At 43.4% G+C, this 22,230-nt stretch overlaps 1 protein-coding gene across 5 annotated transcripts in view; it reads right to left on the bottom strand.

Moving 5' to 3' along the window:
- The window catches only part of ADAMTSL1 (ADAMTS like 1), a 718,478-nt gene that overhangs the window by 335,248 nt on the left and 361,000 nt on the right, over positions 1–22,230 (bottom strand). For all 5 annotated transcript variants that reach the window (XR_013391089.1, XM_028711677.2, XM_028711679.2 and 2 more), the window contains 2 exons: positions 18,949–19,033; positions 1,631–1,932 (listed from right to left, as the gene is read on the bottom strand). Coding sequence is in view for 4 of the 5 variants with exons in the window: in XM_028711677.2 (XP_028567510.2) it covers positions 1,631–1,932; positions 18,949–19,033 (387 nt within the window). In the remaining variant the exon portion in view is untranslated. The remainder of the gene's footprint in view (positions 1–1,630; positions 1,933–18,948; positions 19,034–22,230) is intronic.

Genomic DNA, 22,230 nt, shown 5'->3' with positions numbered 1-22,230 from the left:
CACACATTTCCCCCTACTTTTTAGGAGGGAAAAAGTAAGTCTTCTAGAGGAAAAAATACGGTACTCAGAACCCATGAAATGCAAGCCATTTGTTACAATTCCTGTGTGGAAAACCCCCAGCTTCAGCGGAGCTAAGGAATTTTAGGAACGGGACGTTTCTAATGGGCGTGATTTTCATAAGCAATTAGCAGAAAATGACTGAGTAGACCCAAATGGATTAGACACCATGTACATTAAACAATTCTCATAATATGCATAAATGGTGACCCTCCTTAACTTTTAACCTAAGTGCCAAACTTACTAGCTCCAGGCAATCTTTTCGCTGGTTATTTTTGCCATATGTTTTCTCTCTCTCTCCTTTACCCTGCACCGAGATCCAAGCTAATGTCATTTGCTAGTAAAAGCTATCAAAACCAGCTGAGTCTCCAGTAGATTCAGTAAAGAAATACATATGCAACAGCCCAACGCTTGGGATCCACATGTCTCTGCTTACAAAGCAGAAGTCAGGCAATGCAAAGCTAATGACACCTGATGCTTCCTGACTTAATCTTGCTCTTTAAAAATACGCTTCCCTGGCCCAAATGTAAGTGGTCAGCAGGAAATGTAAACAACCAGACTACTGCATTAGTCATATGAAAGACCCCAGCTGTGAATTCTGATACCTTCTAGATCCAAAATGGTATTACATCTGGACTTTATTTCGATAGTTCCCTCACAGAGCCACTCTTCCATTTCAAACAGAGAAAACAGAAGACCGAGGTCTGATTCTCACATTTCGGCTGCCACAGTCGAGCTGGTGGGACCATCCACACAGTACCCAAAATGTGCAGAAGGTGCTCATTTCATGGGTTATTGATGGATAGACGGAGTCGCTTTATATGCCACATTTATCCACATTTCCCATTAGCCAGCTGTGTGCCTTGTGAAAATCGGCTCTAATCCGTTGAATTGAAAAGCTCGGTTGGACAAAAACCCCTCTTCAGATTTTCCACACATCTGATAAGAACTAATTTAGTGGGTAAGGTTGTGTTTTTGCAAGGCACCGCTGTAGAACAATGAGAATAGCTCTTGGGCAGAGGGAAGGATTAATCAGTACACAATAAGATCAAAATGTGAGTCGGGTGACAGTGTGGATGCAGTTAGTTCAAATTAAGTCTGATTATAATCAATGAGGCATGTAAGGGACCCCTGACCGTTAGGTCCAGTTGCAGACGACTCTGGGGTTGCTGTGCTCATCCCACTTTATTGGCTGAGGGAGCCGGTGTACAGCTTCCAGGTCATGTAGCCAGCATGACTAAGCCGCTTCTGGCGAACCAGAGCAGCGCATGGAAACACTGTTTACCTTCCCACCAGAGCGGTACCTATTTATCTACTTGCACTTGATGTGCTTTTGAACTGCTAGGTTGGCAGGAGCAGGGACCGAACAATGGGAGCTCACTCTATCGAGGGGATTCGAACCGCCGACCTTCTGATTGGCAATCCCTAGGTTCTGTGGTTTAGACCACAGTGCCACCCGCATCCCAAGGCACTTAAGGTAGTCATGACTTAATACCCATCCATTTTTTGCCTGTGGGTAGGCAATATTTAAAACAAGCAAAACAAACAAGTTGGGGGGAAAAATGCAACTCACCTCCTGCACAAGACTCAGAGCACTCTGTGAAGCCTTCATACTCCCAGTCATGGAGTTCGTCAAAATCCTGCGAGCCGCCATAAAACACATCGGCCTCTTCGGGACTATATTCACTGGTCTCCCCATTGCAAGGGCCGCCATAACAAGCTCGTTCGGAGGCTGGTTTGGGCCCTTCACATTCATCAATGGGTAAATCAGCCACAGATTGAGAGAAGGAGAGCAGAACTTGGCACTTCACTAAGCGGACTTGGATTCCGACCCCACAGGTCACGCTGCAGGCAGACCAGGTCTCTGGAATAAACCTACAAGGAAAAGCAAACATACGAATCATCTCCCTAAGACAGTGGTTTTCAGTCAGGGCACCTTGAATGGTGGCCAGGTGGATTGCAAGGCAGTAGTTCTCCAGACAAGACAAAGTACATAAAATAATACAATACAAATTAAGAAGCAGAGACTAGAGGGTGGGGCAAGGCAGGTGAAAGGAGGCCTTGCCAGACGAAGTCTCTCCCCACACCTCAAGGGAGCTGTGGACTCAAAAAGACTGAAAACCTTTGCTCTAAGGCAGGCACAGGCAAACTCAGCCCTCCAGATGTTTTGGGACTACAACTCCCATCATCCCTAGCTATCAGGACTGGTGGTCAGGGATGATGGGAATTGTAGTCCCAAAACATCTGGGCCGAGTTTGCCTATGCCTACTCTAAGGTGTCTGGGCCTCTCTGCCAGAGATGCCAAAACTGTAACTTGAAACCAGTATTATTTGAGAAGTTCAAAGGGCTCCTTCCATTCATGGAAGGGACTCAGGTCCAATGGAAGCTCCTGTTGAAGAAGGCAGGTTTGAGGAGGCTGCATGCAGGCTAAAGGGGAATCGGTGAAAACTGCACCCCCCTTTTTTAGTGTGAGCATCCTGTGAGTGGATTCAATTTAAGTAAAGAAAGATGGTCCCTTCGCAGTGCGAAGGAAATGGGCCAGATGACTTTAAGGAAAGTCTAGCTTCATAATTTTATAATTCCACAGATTCCTCTTACCAAAAACATGACCGCAAATTAATGCAGGGCAAAATGGCTCTACTATTAAAAAAGCATGTTAAGTTCATGCAGCACACCCTGTTAAATGAAATAATGGAGATGTGCATAAACCACATGCTCGGAGCAACAGCAGAAAAGAGAAATGTATAGCCTGTAAGGAAACTCTTCTAGTGAATGAAAATTGCTGCATAAACTATAATCTACTCATTATTAATCATTTCACTGTGCACAGTAATTCATAACTGAAAAGCAGGAAATAACATCAGGAAGTTATATTTTTTCCTGCTTCCTAAACAGATACTTTGCATTTTGAGTTATGAGCCTAGTAGGGTAGGTTTATGCTATGTAATAACTTGCTTCAAAGGCATAAAGAGAACCTGTGGAGCTGAGAGCAATAAAACATACAAGGTTGCCATTAGAAAGTCAACATTTACTAATAACAACCATATTTCTGAGTTTGGTGATAGTGCTACTTTGCTGTGAAATAAATTCTTAATATATGCTTATGAGTTACTCTGTAGTACAAAACTGTAAGGGATATATTCCAAGCTTATTCATCTATTTGGAACGAGCGACACTTGACTAGTCAGAGTTGCAGTAAATCAAAGCACTACTTGCACAGGGTTAGAGCAATAACAGAATTAATATCCTGTGAATTAATATAATCAGGATCACTGTGCTTAGCATGGTCTTGATTATTTGAATCTCAGTGAATTAGCTCAGAACGGAACTTAGCACTGAAATAGTAACTGGATCAAATGGCAGTTCCATACATTGAGCTAATAATCCTATATATTTCTGATATTCAGGTTATGAGTGCCATTGATTATGCAACTACAACGGCACCACCCACAAATAATTATTACAATAATTGTAACAATGCAATTATTATCAGTAGACTTGGAGGGGGGGGGACTCCATTTGCAGAAGTACTTTTTTTTAAAAAAGGAAAACTACTTAAGGTGAGGAAAGAACCCAGTGAGGACCAAGCCTACTGAATAGTCACAGAATGCTGACTTTTAGGAACAGAAATATAAAACAGGTGGGGGGAAAGGGGATGGAATGGGGTGGCTTGGATTTTGAAAAGTGTTTCTTCTGGATTGCGACATTTTGTTTCAGGTCCAACTTGCATGCAGAGTGAGGGGAGAGACTTCACCAGGCAAGGCCTTCTTCCACTTGCCTTGCTCCACCCTCCAGTCCCTGCTTCTCAGTTTGTATCGTATTATTTTATTGTATCATATTGTATTGTATTGTATCATATTGTATTGTATCGTTTTGTATCACATTATTATTTTGTATCTGTAGCTTGCCGTTGTTTTACTGATTGAAGTTTAGAAATTACCGTATTTTTTGCTCTATAAGACTCACCAGACCACAAGACGCACCTAGTTTTTGAAGGAGGAAAACAAGAAAAAAATATTCTGAATCTCAGAAGCCAGAACAGCAAGAGGGATCGCTGCACAGTGAAAGCAGCAAGCCCTCTCACTGTTCTGGCTTCTGTGATAGCTGCGCAGCCTGCATTCGCTCCATAAGATGCACACACATTTCCCCTTACATTTAGGAGGGAAAAAGTGAGTCTTATGGAGCAAAAAAACCCTGGTATTTATTGTAATTGTTAAGAATGGATTTCTGTTTGATTTTTTTATATGCTGATATTATTCTTCTATACTATTCTAATGACTGTCGAATGTTACTGTATTTGATGTAGGTTGCTTATTTTAAAGCTATGTTTTATTATCACATTTTTGTATTGCATTAGATTGTTATAAGGTGTACATTCTTTGTTTCTTCAGCTTGTAAACCGCCTTGGGTATTGTAAGATAGAAATATGGTATACAAATTAAAAGTGATGATGATGGTGATGATATTTTTGCTGCTGGATACATTTGGGACAACAGTCACATTCACGCCCTGCTTGTGAACTTCCTGAGGCATTTGGAAACATATTTGCAAGGCAATTATGATCTTATGTGCAGGAAGCTTTTGAGGAGCGGTGAGTGGGAAGCATTCAAACCCACAGTATTGCTTCTCCTGATGCTTCGGGAAAAAACACTGGTAGAACAACTCTGATAGACCTGATCTACATGACTTATGCTCAATTAACCCAAACAGTTAGCTATTTATTGCTATGAAATGTGCACTCCCACCCAAACCATTTTGGCTTTCCCAACAGAAACTTGGGACGGTACCTTGGATTTAAGTGCACACAATAATTAGCAGAAAGATTAATTGCCACATTCTCAATTCTTTCACATTAAAACTCAAATCAACACATTGTTTGTTTGAAAGAACAAAGCTATAAAGCTAGCCTGGACTGTAGAAACCAACAACAAAAATTCAATATATCCAGAACTGGATAGCCAGGCAAACACCTTACATTTGTAATAAATAAAGTGGTGGCGTGATTTGAATCAAAGAATGTTGTCACGAGTTGTCATTCAAGCACATGCATGTTGCAGGGTCATTATGCCTGGGCATGCAATTTCTTCTGCTCCTTCCACAAGCTCCCCAACTGCCTTGTAATCTTGGGTTACCAGCTAGAGGAGTAACTGCCTGATATACCCAGTTTTGTTAACAATGCATGTATCTCCAGACCATGGCTAATGCAAAAATAACCATGCCTAGCAAATAAGTTCACAAATCTTCCCCCCCCCCCAAAGCAAACAAATAAGCAATGTCCCTAATTAAAATTAACATTTAAAATTAAATTCTCGAGTTGCAAAATAAAATGCCAAATCACGCCCCTGTTTGATGTGAAGCTCTGTGCAATCGTTTGACAAACCCTTCTTCCTTCAGGCAGGAAGGTCTGAGTTCTTTTAACTTATAAAAATGAACATGCTTCAAATTCAACATTTGCGGTTAAGGAATATTGCTCCTGAGATAAAGATCGCCTCGTTTATAAAAACAGCAATGTAAAGGGGCCCTACTATTTTAAACAGATATTAGCAGTGAGAAGGTCCACATTTTGTTTTGGCATGGAACAATCACATTCATTTATCGTTAAAATCCTCTAGAGCGAAGTGGGGTGGTTTGTAGTCAAAGCTTTGAGAGAGCAGTGGCAAGAGAAATGGAGAAAGACAAAGGGAAGAAATCGTACAAGTTGATCCAATGCCCTGGCAGCTGAGAGGGAATTTTCCCAACTGTTTCAAAACGGAATGGACTGCAACCATAGGAAATACAGCTCCAAAGAGATATTTTGGCCGACAGAAAGCAATGCAAAAACTAAAGGGAAAAAAGTATTCGTAGATAATATCAAGAGCAATATATACATAACTAACATCCTCGCTGACAGCCTCAGATCCTCCAGGGCACCTCTAACAACCAATTTTCATCTCCTCTTTCATCTAAATATGGAATGTTCAAAAGGCTTCAGGATACATCATCTCCTTGTAACCATTTCCAGAGAGGCAGTCATGCGAGCCTTTGCAAAGCAAAAAGCCATGAGGCATCCTTGAAGACCAACAAGTTTACTATGGGATAAGGTTTTGTCAATTGCAGTCTACTTCATTAGATGCATGGAGTGTTATCCTGAGTTGCAATAATAATAATAATAATAATAATAATAATAATAATAATAATAATAATAATAATAATAATAATAATTTATTATTTATACCCCGCCCATCTGGCTGAGTTTCCCCAGCCACTCTGGGCGGCTCCCAATCAAGTGTTAAAAACAGTACAGAATTAAATATTAAAAACTTCCATGAGCCTTCAGATGTCTTTTAAAGATAGAATAGCTGCTTATTTCCTTCACATCTGAAGGGAGGGTATTCCACAGGGTGGGCGCCACCACCGAGAAGGCCCTCTGTCTGGTTCCCTGTAACCTCACTTCTCGCAATGAGGGAACTGCCAGAAGGCCCTCGGCACTGGATCTCAGTGTCCGGGCTGAACAATGGGGGTGGAGACGCTCCTTCAGGTATACAGGACTGAGGCCGTTTAGGGCTTTAAAGGTCAGCACCAACACTTTGAATTGTGCTCGGAAACGTACTGGGAGCCAATGCTTGTCACAACCCTACAAAAGAAGTCGGAACCATATATTTTTAAAAAAGTTATCTTATTCATTACATCCATATCACGCCTTTACTCCAAGGCAGTCAAGGTGGTCTTCATAGCTCTCCTCTCCATTGTAACCTCACCACAACTAAGGACAGGCCTGAGGTTACCCAGGGAGCTTCATGGCTGAGTGGGAATTTGAACCCTGGTCGCCCATGTCTGAGTCGAAGAGGAGGAGGGAGAAGAAGAATAAGAACTGGGTTTGAGAGATACTGCTTAAGTATGTTCTCTCTAACAGAGAGCATGTGTTGTGGTGGGGTCCAAGAGGCCACCCCACTGTTGCTGGGCAGATCTCTTTGGATGGCCACAGGCAGTGATTGGGGAATTGAGTTTCTAGGGAGATTTCGATGTTGCCATTTTGGGGGTGGGCTCAAAGGTTTTAAATACTGGACACGCAGCTTTGGGCGTCCTCTTTTGCTGCGTGCACCAGATCACCCACCCACCCTCCCTGAACTGGGGGGGGGGGTTCTTGCTTTGACCTTGCTATGCCTGTCATGGGGTCGCCTGCTGTTGGGGCAGGGGCCTGGTAGGAATTTTGTCCATTTGGCTGGTTGGCTGGTGCCATTTGGTTTTTGCCTACTGCATAGCAAATTGTCACAACTTGTAAGGTTTGTGGTTAGGCATTGGTTCAAATTGGTTTGTGGAGGGGTAAGTGCCTACCCCTCCAATGCTGCTGCTGCAAGGGAGATCCGTTAAAGGAATCCAGGGGCTTGCCATGCTTTCGTCCAAATCCCTGGAGTAGGGCTTGGGCCGCGCAAGCCCCCGGAAGCATGCAGGGAGAGGTGAGGGTCTGGGTGTCTGGCTCCATTTTCTCCCCAATATTGTTTTCCCTTACTGGCTTTCGCTGGAATCCGGAAGTCACTTCTGTCCCTAGACGGGGACAGATAGTCGTAACCAATGCCTAAACAACCACTCACATTTGTGTATTTAAATAACGTTGTGGCCAATAATCATGCCAAAAACCTTAAACAAAAATTATGTGTGAGGTGTGAGTTATTTGGGGTGGCTTGGGGACCTCGACACGCAAAAAGCAAGCGAGCTGCTCAATACACAACAGAAGTTAAATGACCTAGGGCTTTCCAAACCACACTCTTGAGAACCAGCATACTGGCTCCTCGCAACATTCAACATTTCTTGATTGAAGCAAAGCTCCCATTCTTCACAGCATTCAAAAATCAGTTTCGAAAGTGTTTCCAACTGAAAGCAATTTGTGGGGGTTTTTTTTGTTCTAATATTATTTATTTATTATTATGTTGCACTCAACTCATTTTAACATGGAGCAGGCCCAATGAGAATAATGGCCATGGCTGACATAGGCCTAATAATTTCTATTTGGGTTGTGACCCAGCTCTGCCCCTATCTGGACACAGATAGCCTAACCTCTGTTGTCTATGCTCTGGTAACCTTGGGCTGCCTCTGAAGACAGCTCAGAAACTTCAGATGGCACAGAATTCAGTGGCGAGGCTGCTCACCAGAGCAAGACGGTTTGAGTATATTACCCTGATCCCAGCCCAACTGCACTGGCTGCCAATTAATTTCCTGGCCCAATTCAAAGTGCTGGTTTTGGCTTATAAAACCTTAAATCAGGGGTCGGCAACCTAAGGCCCATGGGAGTCATTTAACTGGCCCACGAGTTGTCCCCAAACAGAGCCGCCCACTCAGCGAGTCCCCGTGTGCTGCGCTAAACTGGCGCAGCATGGTGATTCGCTTCCGCAGCGCCAGAAATCGCGTCTGCGCCAGCGCCGGCACCGGAAATCACAGGCCTGTGTGCTTACATGCGTGCACAATCCGGCCCATGGAGGGATCTCTGCTGGAGTGAACTGGCCCAGGCAAGGTAAACCTTGCTGACCCCTGCCTTAAATGGTTCAGGACTGGAATAACTCAAGGACCCCCCCCCCCCATATGAATCAATTCAGATCCTGAGGCTCCTCCATGAGAATTCTGGAGGGTGGCAACATGAGAACGGGACTTTTCTGCAGTGGCCCCCGTTTGTGAAATAAATAAATAAATAATTAAATAATAATAATAATAGTAATAATAATAATAATATGTTTTTACCCAGCCCTTCTGACTGGGATGCCCCAGCCACTCTGGTTCCTTTATTTCAAATCCTTAGGCACAAGGTGAAAACATTTCTCTATAACCGTAGCTTTCGGCTGATTAACATTCTAGGGCCTTTTAAATGTGTTTGTGGGAGGCGTGTAATTGGTTTGTTTCTGTTTTATTATGTATTCCGTGTTTTCATTTTGTATTTCTATGTTGTGAACTGATCTTCAGATGAATGGCAGTATACTAATTTAAACAAACAAACAAACATATAAATCCATGTTTTTGCTATGTTGCTACTTACTGGAGCAATTCCGTGTAGAATGAACGCTCAGATCAAGTACATTAAGATGCAGGGAAAAGTTCTGAAAACACATCACCTGTCTAGTTCCTTAAGCCCTTTTGGTAGAAAATCTCACCTCTAGAAGACTGGCTCTAAGCAAGCGTGGCTTAACATTTAGGAATTATGACTGGGCGATTGCATACTACTGGCCTTTCTGCAGCTAAGTTGTTCCCTGTGGGTTCTATTCAAATAGATGCATGTCAGGAATTTCCTTTTGTTTCTTATTGAATCAGCCCCATCACTTAGCCAGTGCCATCTGGCATCCAGATATTACAGTTTGCCCACCCCCCTTTTGCTTTTTTATTTTATTTTTACAGCTCACACCAGGTTATTTATGGCAAAATGTTAAAAGCTGGATATCGTGTTAACATACAAAAGTGTTTTTCAAGAGTTGCAAATCTTTTAGAAAAAACCTCCCCCCAACTCGGCAAACTCTCCAACGAAACAAGTCAGATGAAAACTAATAGGCCCCTGACTTTTTCAGCCGCGATGACTGGGTAGTGGACTGTGTTCAGGTTGTGTAGTGGGCTATGAAATCAGGCCTCCATGAAGAAGGGAAGGATGAGGCTAGCCAAGTTCTGAACGGTCTCTTTCACAGACTATACTTTCCCAAACATCAGTGTGATAAAATGGCAAGGAACAGGACATAAGGAGTTTATAACTATCTTTTACTCACTGGTGGATTTATTGTTTTCAGCTACTTTTATACCGTATTTTTTGCACCATAACACTCACTTTTTTCCTCCTAGAAAGTAAGGGGAAATGTCTGTGCGTGTTATGGAGCGAATGCCTACAGATGGTGGGGGGATCTGCTGCAGTCCTGAGCAGAGGATCCATGGTTCCCCTTCCTTCCCTCCTCTGTGGCTCGCTTTGAAACAGCAAAGCGGGAAAAGAGCCGCTGAGTGGGGAGGAGAGAGGGACAGAGAGCCTGCTTGCTTTAAAGGAGCAAAGCGGGAGAGGAGAAGAGCTGCTTACACGAGTCCGGAGCTGTTTTTTTTTTCAGCGAGCCGGGGAGGAGGGAGAGAAGCAGAGCCTTTAAAGGAGCAAAGCGGGAGAGGAGAGGAGCCTTCTCCTCTTATACCCCTCTTCTGCATTATTAACAGCATCCTTCTCCACCCACCCCACGTGTGTTCCTTGTCCCTTGAGTGCTTTTCCTTCCCTCCACTTAAAACGTGGTTACAAAGCATGGATCCACATGGATCCTCAGGATTTTTGCACTGGGTCACCCCAAATTCACCATCACATAGCATGTCCATGGCTACAGCTTGCACCAAAAAAATCACGCACCCACTGTTGCCTGGGGCCGCAGTGGTGCAAAAACGTGGTTACAAAGCATGGATCCACATGGATCCTCAGGATTTTTTGCATTGGACTACCCCAAACTCACCGTCAGATCACATGTCTGAACCACAAAAATCATACATCCACTGTTTTGTTTAGAATATTTTTTTTCTTGTTTTCCTCCTCTAAAAACTATGTGCGTGTTATGGTCGGGTGCGTGTTATAGAGCGAAAAATATGGTAATTTACATCTATATTTCCTACACTTGCTTTTGAAGGTAGCATTCCAAGGAACACAGTTCCTACCTAGAGGGCCGTATATAATGCCATCAATGGGGTCTCTCTTTCCTGCATGTTTATTATATGGCTATATGGTCACTGGAGGATTAAAAGGACCTGGCTGAGGTTTAAGTGAACACACTTTCCAATCTAGAATCATAAGGCATTGCCTCAGGCAATTCGCAACACTGCAAAATATATTATCACTCCCATTTTACAGCTGAAGAAACAGCTGTGTTGTCGACAGCTCTGTTGAATGGTGCTTTTAAACCTCTTCTTAAATTACTGGATTCCTTTAAAAAAATGACACAGAGGTCAGATATTAATGCATAGGAATGAACTTTAGGTTGTGAAAAGAGCAGGATAGTGCACACCCCGGAAATGATCTCTTGAAGAAGGTACCAGGTTATAAAGATTAGGACTAGCTGCCTGAGAAACAGTTTCTATTCAAATGCGATTTGGGTTTTAAACGCAGTGTAAGGTAGTCTCTATGGGAGTATATTGTATTTAATTACAGGGTATCAAAGTTTTTAGGGGGCTAACCAGGCTGGGATAGCTGGGATAGCAGGCTTCTTGGTTTCTGAATGTCTGATGTAGATTTTCAATTTCATTGTTCTGTATGGGACAATGACAATAAAAATTATAGTATTGCATCATATTGTATCATATCGTACCGTACTCTAATTAAAAATGAAAACAGGGTATCACAGTACGGAGCTTTCATACTGGTTTAGATAGTGCTTTTAGCAACCGCAGTTGCATGCAACATTTTGCCTGCATCTATAGATGGAACGATGTATGAGTCCATCAGGCCCAGTTGAGATTATAAACTGATGAGTGGGAGCTGCAACATAATGTTGCAGTGTATTTCCATTTGTGGGATGGTTCAAGTTCAGAGCTCCATTCAGCCCGGAACAGTGCACTCTCCAGACCGCTCAAGAGATGGGATTGAAGGAGGGGTGAGGGAAAACAAGGGCGCCTCATTTTCCTTGCCCTCCCCCTGATATAATGCTAGAGATTTTAGACATAGACTCACAGAATTGTAGAATTGGATGGGACCCCAAAAGTCATCTATTTCAACCCCCTGCAATGCAGGAATCTCAGCTAAAGCATTCATGACAGATGGCCATCCAACCTCTGCTTAGAAACCTCCAAGGAAAGAGAGTCAACCGCATTCCAAGGGAAACTGTTCCACTGTCGTACGGCTCTTTGTGTCAGAAAGTTCTTCCTGGTGTTTAGTCGGAATCTCCTTCCTTGTAACATGAAGTCATTGGTTCAAGTCCTGCCCTCCAGAGCAGGAGAAAACAAGCTTCCTCCATCTTCCATTTGACAGCTCTTTAGATATTTGCAGATGGCTAGCATCTCTGCTCTCAGTCTCCTCTTTTCCAGGCTAAGGATACTCAGTGTGCTGGTCCCGGGGGTAACCCATGAAACGCGGTCCTGGTCCGGTCCAGAATCCGAAGGTTCCACTAGGAGTCAGTCCAACAGGTCCAAGGCAGGATACCAGGCTAGGACAGGTACAGGATCTCAGGCAGGGTCTGGCATACAGCAATGTTGCTCCCGCAACCTTGTTGGGGTAGCGGCTGGTCCTGATCCCCCAGTGACTCACCTCCCTGATTCGCCCAAAGGCGAGCACTGCTTCTGCGAGTACTCAGGTCTTTCCTTCTCTCAGACCTTAGTCTCTGCAGCTCGGGAGACGTCGGTGGGTTACTAGACCCGGGGGCCGCCTCAGTCTCCCCTGACCCAACTGGTAGAGGAGCAGCTGTAAGTGATGGCCCAGCTGAAGGCAACGAGGTCATCCCTGCATCTGGAGCCAGAGCAGGCTCAGGCCCCTGACTCGGCCCAGCTGGTGTTTGTTGCAAGGGAACCTGTGCAGGCTGGGACTCTTCAGGATCAGGCCCCAGACTTGGTTCAGATGATGCCTGAGGCAAAGGATCCAGTGCAGACTGAGATTCCTCTGGTTCCGAGTCCGAGCCCAAGTCCCAGGCCACTCAGCTCCTTCAACCGTTCCTCATCAGGCTTGGTTTCCAGACCCTTGATCATCTTGGTCACCCTCCTCTGCACACATTCCTGCTTGTCAACATCCTTCTTGAATTGTGGCGCCCTATCTATTCAATGTACCAGCATTAACAGAGCAATCTTATAAGTTTACTCAGAAGCAAGTGACACTGTTTTCACTAGTAACTGCACAGATGATTGCAGCCAAAGGGTCTAAGAAATGTTGTTAGGAGGCATTCTTTAATCTTCACTTAAAGTAGGGCTAAGTTAGAGGATCCTTGCAGTACACAGCCCTATAGAGAAATTTTAATACGAGTCATCTGTCTCATTTCTAATAGTAATTGGCAATAGAGTCAACCCTCAATTTAGCTGTTCTCCATAGAGATCATATTACTGATCATTCTCATAAGATTTTGTTGCCCTTGGAAGGTTAGCAGACGGTAGGTTTGTGTTTCGGCTTGTCAAAAAGGGCTGTTTTCACAACTGCAGGGTGGGTCATAGGTGGGTCATAGAATTTAGCCCTCTGAAATTTGTTTTATGATAGAGGAGGATATCCTATCTAGTTCAGGCAGATGGAAAGCGACTAGTTTATCTCAGCTAGATGAATAAAGTGTGCTGAGTGGCAGTTTCTTATTCTCCTCTTTCTTGTATTTGTGGGAAAGATCCCCCTGCTAACCAAACAAGACCTTCTACAGTACTCCTACGCAGTGGCATAGTGTGGGTTGTCAGTGCCCAGAGCTGTGTGGAGGGGATTTGTGGAATGGAGGGAAACAGGCGGAATACGCATGCACATTCAGCTGCGTAACGGTGTCCTCATCACCCAGGAGATTGTGGTTGAAGATAGGAAAAGAGGAGTTGTTCTGTTGCCTGGAGAGGTCACTTCCTGGTTCGCATGGAGAAGCTATGTTCAAGGAAGTTTCTGATACAGTGGTACCTCTACTTACATGCACCTCTGGTTACGTATCCTTTGGGATACACACACGGCAAACCTGGAAGTATTTTTCTGGGTTTCGATGCACACGCATCCGCAGAAGTGCTCTTCCTCGCCGTACGCATGCACAGAAGCACTCTACCATGACGCACGCATGAGCAGAACAGACACCTCCAGTTGCGGAAATCTCGAGTTACCTGTCCTTAACTGGAGGTTGTTGTTGTTTAGTTGTTTAGTCGTTTAGTCGTGTCCGACTTCTTGTGACCCCATGGACCAGAGCACGCCAGGCACTCCTGTCTTGCACTGCCTTCTGCAATTTGGTCAAACTCATGCTGGTAGCTTCGAGAACACTATCCAACCATCTCGTCCCCTTCTCCTCTTTCCGAACATCAGGGTCTTTTCCAGGGAGTCTTCTCGTCTCATGAGGTGGCCAAAGTATTGGAGCCTCAGCTTTATGATTTGTCCTTCCAGTGAGCACTCAGGGCTGATTTCCTTCAGAATGGATAGGTTTGATCTTCTTGCAGTCCATGGGACTCTCAAGAGTCTCCTCCAGCACCATCATTCAAATCATCAGTTCTTCGGCGATCAGCCTTCTTTATGGTCCAGCTCTCATTTCCATACACCACTACTGGGAAAACCATGGCTTTAACTACTATACGGACCTTTGTTGGCAAGGTGATGTCTCTGCTTTTTAAGATGGTTTGTCATTGCTGTTCTCCCAAGAAGCAGGCGTCTTTTAATTTCGTGGCTGCTGTCACCATCTGCAGTGATCATGGAGCCCAAGAAAGTAAAATCTCTCACTGCCTCCATTTCTTCCCCTTCTATTTTATTGTGCTTTTATTACTTTGATGGGAGCTGCCCAGAGTGGCATATAAATTAATACTAATACTAATACTAATAGAGCCCAGCAATGGAGCCCAGCAATGAAAGTGCACAGCTGTATTGAGGCAGCACCGGGTGTTGAAGTTTTGTGCCCCTAATAAATTTGCACCTGGGGCAACTGCCCCTGTGGTCCCCCCACTGTACACCAATGCTCCTTAGAACCACACAAGGACAGCGGAAGGGAATAGAAAACCACTGCTGCTCCATGCCACACTATATAACCTACCTAGGATAAATACACAACTGGAACCACTTTGAATATTTTTGGCCCCACCCTCAAAATTGACGAAATGCTCTCCTCAGTTCACCCCCTACAATGGGGTAGTAATTGTGAAGAAGGTATTTCGCAACAGACCAAAGAAAGAATGAAAGATAACAAATATCTCATTTTCTATCAAAGAACCCTTAATCCACCCAAACATTGTGATGTTATTTTACAGAAGAGCTGTTTCTCCATTTTACAGCTGGGGAAACAACTCTGTAAAGCAAACAGACCTGCTGAATAAAAAGGTGCTGATAAGTACAAATAAAATCTCTGCTTAAGTTCTTGGGATTCCTTTCATTCCCCACCTCCCACCCCCGTCCAAGGCTGTATATAATTCCTTCAATCATGGCCTTTACCATTTGTCCAAAATACTTTATAATTATATTCCATATTTTCTGTTGTACCTTATCCCAGAATCCTTACAAAAATCCATTTGTACCACTATTCAGAAATCTGTTGTGCTGTCGTTTTTAAAAGAATGCAATAACTATTCAACACCAAGCATTTGGGGAGGTTCCCCCCCCCTCCCGAAGCAACGCCAACATTAATTCTCAACATTCAGATCCAGAAATTTGTCAATAAGTCCATGATCATGACTTCTTCTGGAGTTGTGGCTTCTCCTAGCTTATTTTTTTAGTGCTCTGCAGCAGAAATATGGGCTATGATTCAAATCATCCCTTTCCAGTGTAAGCAACGTGATCCCTGTTTGACACCCCCCCCCGACACTGCCCAGTTCCCATTATACAACTGAAGGGTAATTATAGTTTGTTAAATATGTATTTAGAAAAGTGGTTTACTAGTAGACAGAAAACTGCAGAAATCCAAAAACTGGGCTTCCAAATTAAAATAAATAAAAACAGATTCAAACGTGTATCTGGCACTTGGCTATAAATGAACAAAAGGCACATATGAAATATATAATAGCTCTGAAGTATAACTTCATCATAACATGTAACAGCTGACAAATATATATTTACATACGATACATATAAATATAAACATAACTATGATCTTGAGTATAATATTGTACATTTCCTCACTGTTTCCCCATGGCTTCAATTAAAATTTGCGCGATTTCAGGTCAGCCATGCCAGCATGGCAGCTTTACTATCTCAAAGACAAATTTTATGAGATGAAAATATGGCTCTAACATCAATCAAAACCAAAAATTGTCTCTAGGAAGGCTAGATATGTTTCAGCTAAAGGTGTTTTGGAATGTGAAAGGTTCAGAGTCTAAAGGACAGCTGAAGCAGCTTGCACAAATCCTGCTGCTTTTCTGACACCATGAGGAAGACGTTAATTTTTCCCCCAATCCCAGAGCCGGCTCAAGACATTTGGCCACCTGAGGCAAAGGAGAAGATGGCACTCCATCCTAATTCAATGTTCAGAACCCAACTGGGCTGATGTTTGAATTTTACTTCAATGTTGATGATAGGAGTAGAATCCTGCGCCACATCTGGGACAGCTGTCCAGATTAGGGGCCACAGGAGGGAGAAGTGGCAACAGAGTCAGTTGCCTTACTCTGCCTAATATTAGGGCCGGCCTTGTCCCTTTCACAGCAGCAGCAGTTTTCAGAAAAGGTGATAGTGACTGAAAAAGTAGCATCAAGGAAAATGCTTAGGTGGCCCTTCTCCCCTGTGGCTGCTTTTAAACAAAGAAAAAATATGTTGTTGTTTAGTCGTGTCCAACTCTTCATGACCCCATTTAGGTCACGCCAGGCACTCCTGTCTTCCACTGCCTCCCCCAGTTTGATCAAACTCATGCTGGTAGCTTCGAGAACACTGTCCAACCATCTCGTCCTCTGTCGTCCCCTTCTCCCGGGAGTCTTCTCTTCTCATGAGGTGCCCAAAGTCTTGGAGCCTCAGCTTCAGGATCTGTCCTTCCAGTGAGCTCTCAGGACTGATTTGCAGCACCATAATTCAAAAGCATCAATTCTTCGGCGATCAGCTTTCTTTATGGCCCAGCTCTTACTTCCATACATCACTACTGGGAAAACCATAGCTTGAACTACTATACGGACCTTTGTCAGCAAGGTGATGTCTCTGCTTTTTAAGATGCTGTCTAGGTTTGTCATTGCTTTTCTCCCAAGAAGCAGGTGTCTTTTAATTTCGTGGCTGCTGTCACCATCTGCAGTGATCATGGAACCCAAGAAAGTAAAATCTCTCACTGCCTCCATTTCTTCCCCTTCTATTTGCTAGGAGGTGATGGGACCAGTGGCCATGATCTTCGTTTTTTTGATGTTGAGCTTCAGACCATATTTTGCGCTCTCCTCTTTCACCCTCATTAAAAGGTTCTTTAATTCCTCCTCACTTTCTGCCATCAAGGTTGTGTCATCTGCATATCTGAGGTTGTTGACATTTCTTCCGGCAATATTAATTCCGGCTTGCGATTCACCCAGCCCAGCCTTTCACATGAAAGAATATACCATACTTCACATCTACAGTGGTACCTCGCAAGACGAATGCCTCGCAAGACAAAAAACTCGCTAGACGAAAGGGTTTTTTGTTTTTTGAGCTGCTTCGCAAGACGATTTTCCCCATGGGCTTGCTTCGCAAGATGGAAACGTCTTGCAAGTTTGTTTCCTTTTTCTTAACACCGTTAATGCAGTTGCGACTTGACTTCGAGGGGCAACTCATAGCACGCGGTGTGGTAGCCTTTTTTGAGGTTTTTAAAGACTTTGGTCATTTTTGAAGCTTTTCCAAAACTTTCCCGACACCGTGCTTCGCAAGACGAAAAAAATCACAAGATGACAAAACTCGCGGAACGAATTAATTTCGTCTTGCGAGGCACCACTGTATTTTGGCATTTATCAGCATCCCGTGAAAAACCACTTCCCATTTCAATACAGTAAGAACGAAAGGGAACCTTATGAAAAAGTCTTACAGGGCTTGTTCTTTAATCCCCACCCCACCCTGGGTAAGTTGTAATATTTTAGCTTGGTGAATCAATAACATTCTTTAGTCTTTAATGCTTTAGTACTTTTCCATGTATAAGATGAGGGGCGTTTTTTTTTACACAAAAAGAATGTTAAAAATCGGGGTTCGTCTTATACACGGATAGCGCAGAGGGGAGACGGGTGATTTGTTTTGGCCGTGAGCAGCAGCTTATCACTGGTGACTGGGTGGGTGATTGGTGGCTGCGGCAAGGGCTGTTTTGGATTGGCTTCTTCTGTGACAATTGGGCGGGCAATTGCTGGTGTTTGTGAGTCAGGTGAGTGATTTTCGGCATTCCCCCCCCCAAAAAAGCTCAACAACTCAGGGCCATTTCCCCCCATTTTCTTAAAATGTAGTCCCCCAAAATAGGGGGCGTGTTAAACACGAAAAAATATGTTAAGTAAAATGTCATATTTCAAGGTGGGAACCTCTAAATCAGTGGTTCTCAACATGTGGGTCGCCAGATGTTGTTGGACTACAACTCCCATCATCCCTGAGCTCTGGCCTTGCTAGCTAGGGGTGATGGGAGTTGTAGTCCAACAACATCTGGGGACCTACAGGTTGAGAAAGGCTGCTCTAAATGTTTAAGTGAGAAACATTTTCTGAAATGAAAATTTACTTGGTAAAAGCACCCCATGAACCTTGGGAGTGCAGGGTGTGTGGAAATCTCAGATCCGATGGCCAGAGTTCACAAGATGAACTGCTGTAAACATGGCATTTCTGTGATGAATGTGATATCTAGGCTGGGTCTGAGCTAGCATAGGCTGGAAGCGGCAAGTTTTGATGTTTGTGTGTGCTTTGAAACTCATGCGAAGCCTGAACTGTACAGTTATGCGAGAGGTTTTGCACTGCTTCCGCAACGGAGAGTTTGAGTCAGCTCTTATTCACCAGTTTACACGAACCAAAATAAATAAACTCAATCAGCATGCACAAAACCACTTCAGCTACGAGTGAAAATCAGCACAACTTGATTAAAAACCTCAGCTGCTACAAGCTTAGAGGGTCATAAAAATAAGCCCTCTGTGAATCAACTTACTCGGTTGTTAGAGCTACATCATGTTAATTGTGGTTTAACTCCTTGCAAGAAGACACAAATCAGCCAGGAAGACTTTCAAGTTAAGGGCAGGATTATGGGGTATGGAAAATATCCTAACTTCAATGGGGTTTAACTCCATTCCAGAATGTAACAAAATGCACCACACATAGTCTTAAAGTAAAATACAGTTTCAAAGCACTGATCAACTCCTGACCTCATCCCAGTTTCAGAAAACCATACTCACGTTGGTTCTTCTGATACTATTGCTCCTTCTTCCAATTCCTGGGCTTGCTTGTACCATGGCAATTTAGCTTCAACAGGAAGTTTTTCTGCGGGAATAATTACAGGTAAATAGGAATTATGCCGCTGTAATATCATGCACATTTTTTTTGTAAATCAATCCACCGATTTTGTGTGTGCTGCATTTATTTCATACTAGTCACTATGACCACAGTGTTTGTGGAGAGCACATTCTGTCTCTGGGGACAGGGTGCAGTAAGTCTCTGCGGCCTCATTTGCAAACAATGCAAAACTGCAGCTCCTATCATTCCCAGACAGCATGGTCAATAGGGATGTGACAGGAGGTGAACAACATCTGGAGAGTCACAGGATAGCCACCCTGGTTTAGTGTGTCATCCAAATCCTAAACTCTGGTTAATCTGAACTCTGGTTAAGATGCAGCTGATCTAAAACGCAAGCCGAAGTTTCCAAACTCCTCCTTGCAGACGTATTGGAGGAGACCAATGAGCTGGAGTCTGAAGCTCAGTTTCATTACACTAAACATTGGTTTAGTATTACGTCTGCAATAGCTCTCTCTCTGTGTGTGTGTGCCCTGCACATTTCTGCCAGAGGGATGTGTGGGCTTCATGGCGCAGAAGTCATGGATCTCCCCTTGTGGGAGACATGAGGTTTTGTTTTCACTTATAAGCAATGGCAGGAAGTGAAAATACACAGGTGCACACATTTCCCCCTGTTCCTTTTAATGTGCCTTTTAGCCCCAAGTTCACGTTAACAGATCTGAAGATTCCTGCATTGCTTAGTCAAAGATGTGTGTGTAGTTATAGCCATTGCACCCTCACTTTAATAACCTGAAAAACAAAATATATACTAAACTCCACTCTGATGGTTTATTATGACATTCAAGAAAATCCAGATGTGATGAGTGATAGTTGAAGAAACAGGCAAATGCAAAAATAGTTCAGTGATGCCCTTTCCAGTTTGAGCTTATCAGTTCATCAATATGTGAATTCGAAGAATGAGCCGAATACTTTCCCTGTCATTTTTGATACAAAACAGCGCTGCTCTATATCCCGACCTCTCCCTTCCCCGCCAAAATCAGTACCAAAAATATACATTAGAAGTATCTAATAAAATACTCACTTTAGGAGCCAAAATACACTCCCTTGGGAACATAAATCTGGATTTGGCTAGAGTAAACTGGAGCAAACCAGACTTGCAATGGCCCTTCAAGGCTAGACCTGAGGTCCTGAGCCCATGACAAATGGGTGACTTCACCCTGAAGGAACAGAAAACCATCCTCAGGGACTTACGGATCTTTGCGGAGATCACTGGATGCTACAGCGCTGCTCCCAAGCTCTCTGACTACAGCAGGCTGCTGGAAATATGTGATCCGCCTACATGACCATTTACTCCCTGAAATTCATGACCCAGAAACAACCCTACATGGGCCCTTTTTTCCTTTCAAAACCACTTGAACAACAGTTTACAGTTCTCATATTCAAACTAGCTAGAAAAACAGCAGCTGTAGATAGTTGCTACTTATGAGCAACATTGCTCTGATTAGAGTCTCCAATTCATGCAGTTGTTTCTGAGTAAGCCCAATCTGTTTTGTGTTTAATCCTAGAATTAAGAGCCCTGGGTCCATATGGAATACGGCTTTTCTGAACCTCCCACCAATAGCTCATTGCACTTCCCCAAAAAAAACCTTCTCTTGAAGGTTGAGAGAACTTCAAAAGTGGAATTTAACATATGCAGGGAATGCAATCTGGAGTGAACTCTATTAACCCTCCCCTTTCTGCTTGTGTATGGACTGGGCGGGTGAAGCTTTAGATGCTGCAAGACACAAAATTTAGATGAAATCTTTTGATGATGGATCTACTATACCCAGCCTAAGGATTCAATAAGGGCATTCCCTGCTGCTTAGGGCCCCAAGTTTTCTTCCAGGCACAGAAGACTGCCACAGAGCAGAACAGGAAATTAATACATACATACATACTTTTATTCCATGCTTCCTTCCCACAGTTCAAATCATGCTCAAGGCGACTTACAACATGAAAATATGCATAACTACAACATGACAAAGTAGTAATAAACTGTAGATAAAATGTTTTAAAATGCACAACCAGGCTGAACGATTTTCACACAAGCTTTAAAATAAAGATGCAAAAAACCCAACAACACCCCCCCCACCAACAACCTCCCCAATAGATTGTGCATTCAACATTTTTCATACAGTCTTTCACATTGACTGAACTATCCGTTGCAATTCTGGCAACACACAGTGACTATAACCTGTAATCCTATTTCACATCTCCTGTGATGAATTTTCCTGGAGTAGATTTATGGGCATGAGGACAAGAGGAAGAGGATAATGAAGTTATTATGCCCTGATTCCTCCCCGACCATTACTTGCCAGATTTCTACTCAGATATATTTAGTGGTACCACTTGATGTTATATATGTGGAAATGCAGCTCTTAGCTTAATCTGTATTTTACCATGTTCATTAACTCTAATATGTAAAGAGATATTTCTGTTTATACACCGTATACTTATTTTTATGGTAATGGAAAGTCAGGTCTTACTGCTTTTCTTTCGCCCTTTAAAAAAACTGTACAGCCTTGTAAAACAAAAACAACCCCCCCCCACCACCACAGATGGTGCTTTCCTGTACAGATGCCTGTGTGATGCCTGTAAAATATGATGTGTATATGCCTTGGTGGGTTAGAGGGAAAGAGACATATTAAGTCACATTCTGTTTACAAATCCTCAAGGCCAGCCCAAGGCATTCCGCTGTCCTTTCCAACTCTATGATTCGACTTTAGCATCTGAGGCAGCCAATCCCAGAAGCAGGGTGTAAAAACACAATAACAATGCTACAATAAATAAAACAAAGCAAACTTGCTGACTTTGCAAGCTGTTGAGCTGATCTTAACTTTGGTCTGACACAATACAATTATCATGGCATTTGCAACTTGTTTGGAGATGACATGATACGGTATCATCTCAGACCCTGATGTTGCTCTAGGAAGCTAAGCGCAGTCAGAACAGAATATACACACTTTCAGAGTTAATGCTAAATAATACTTCTGGTAAATAAGCCACTATAGCTGCTAGAGGACTGTGAAAATTTGTGTCCTGGGCTTTTTAGACCCCTCTACCCATGTACTGAGGGACACGGGTGGTGCTGTGGGTTAAACCACAGAGCCTAGGACTTGCCGATCAGAAGGTTGGCAGTTCGAATCCCCGCGACGGGGTGAGCTCCTGTTGCTCGGCCCCTGCTCCTG

The sequence above is a fragment of the Podarcis muralis genome, chromosome 17 (assembly GCF_964188315.1).
Source record: "Podarcis muralis chromosome 17, rPodMur119.hap1.1, whole genome shotgun sequence".
Lineage (NCBI taxonomy): Eukaryota > Metazoa > Chordata > Lepidosauria > Squamata > Lacertidae > Podarcis > Podarcis muralis.
The sequence above is the reverse complement of the archived record's forward strand: the minus strand, read 5'-3'. Positions and strand labels throughout refer to the sequence as shown.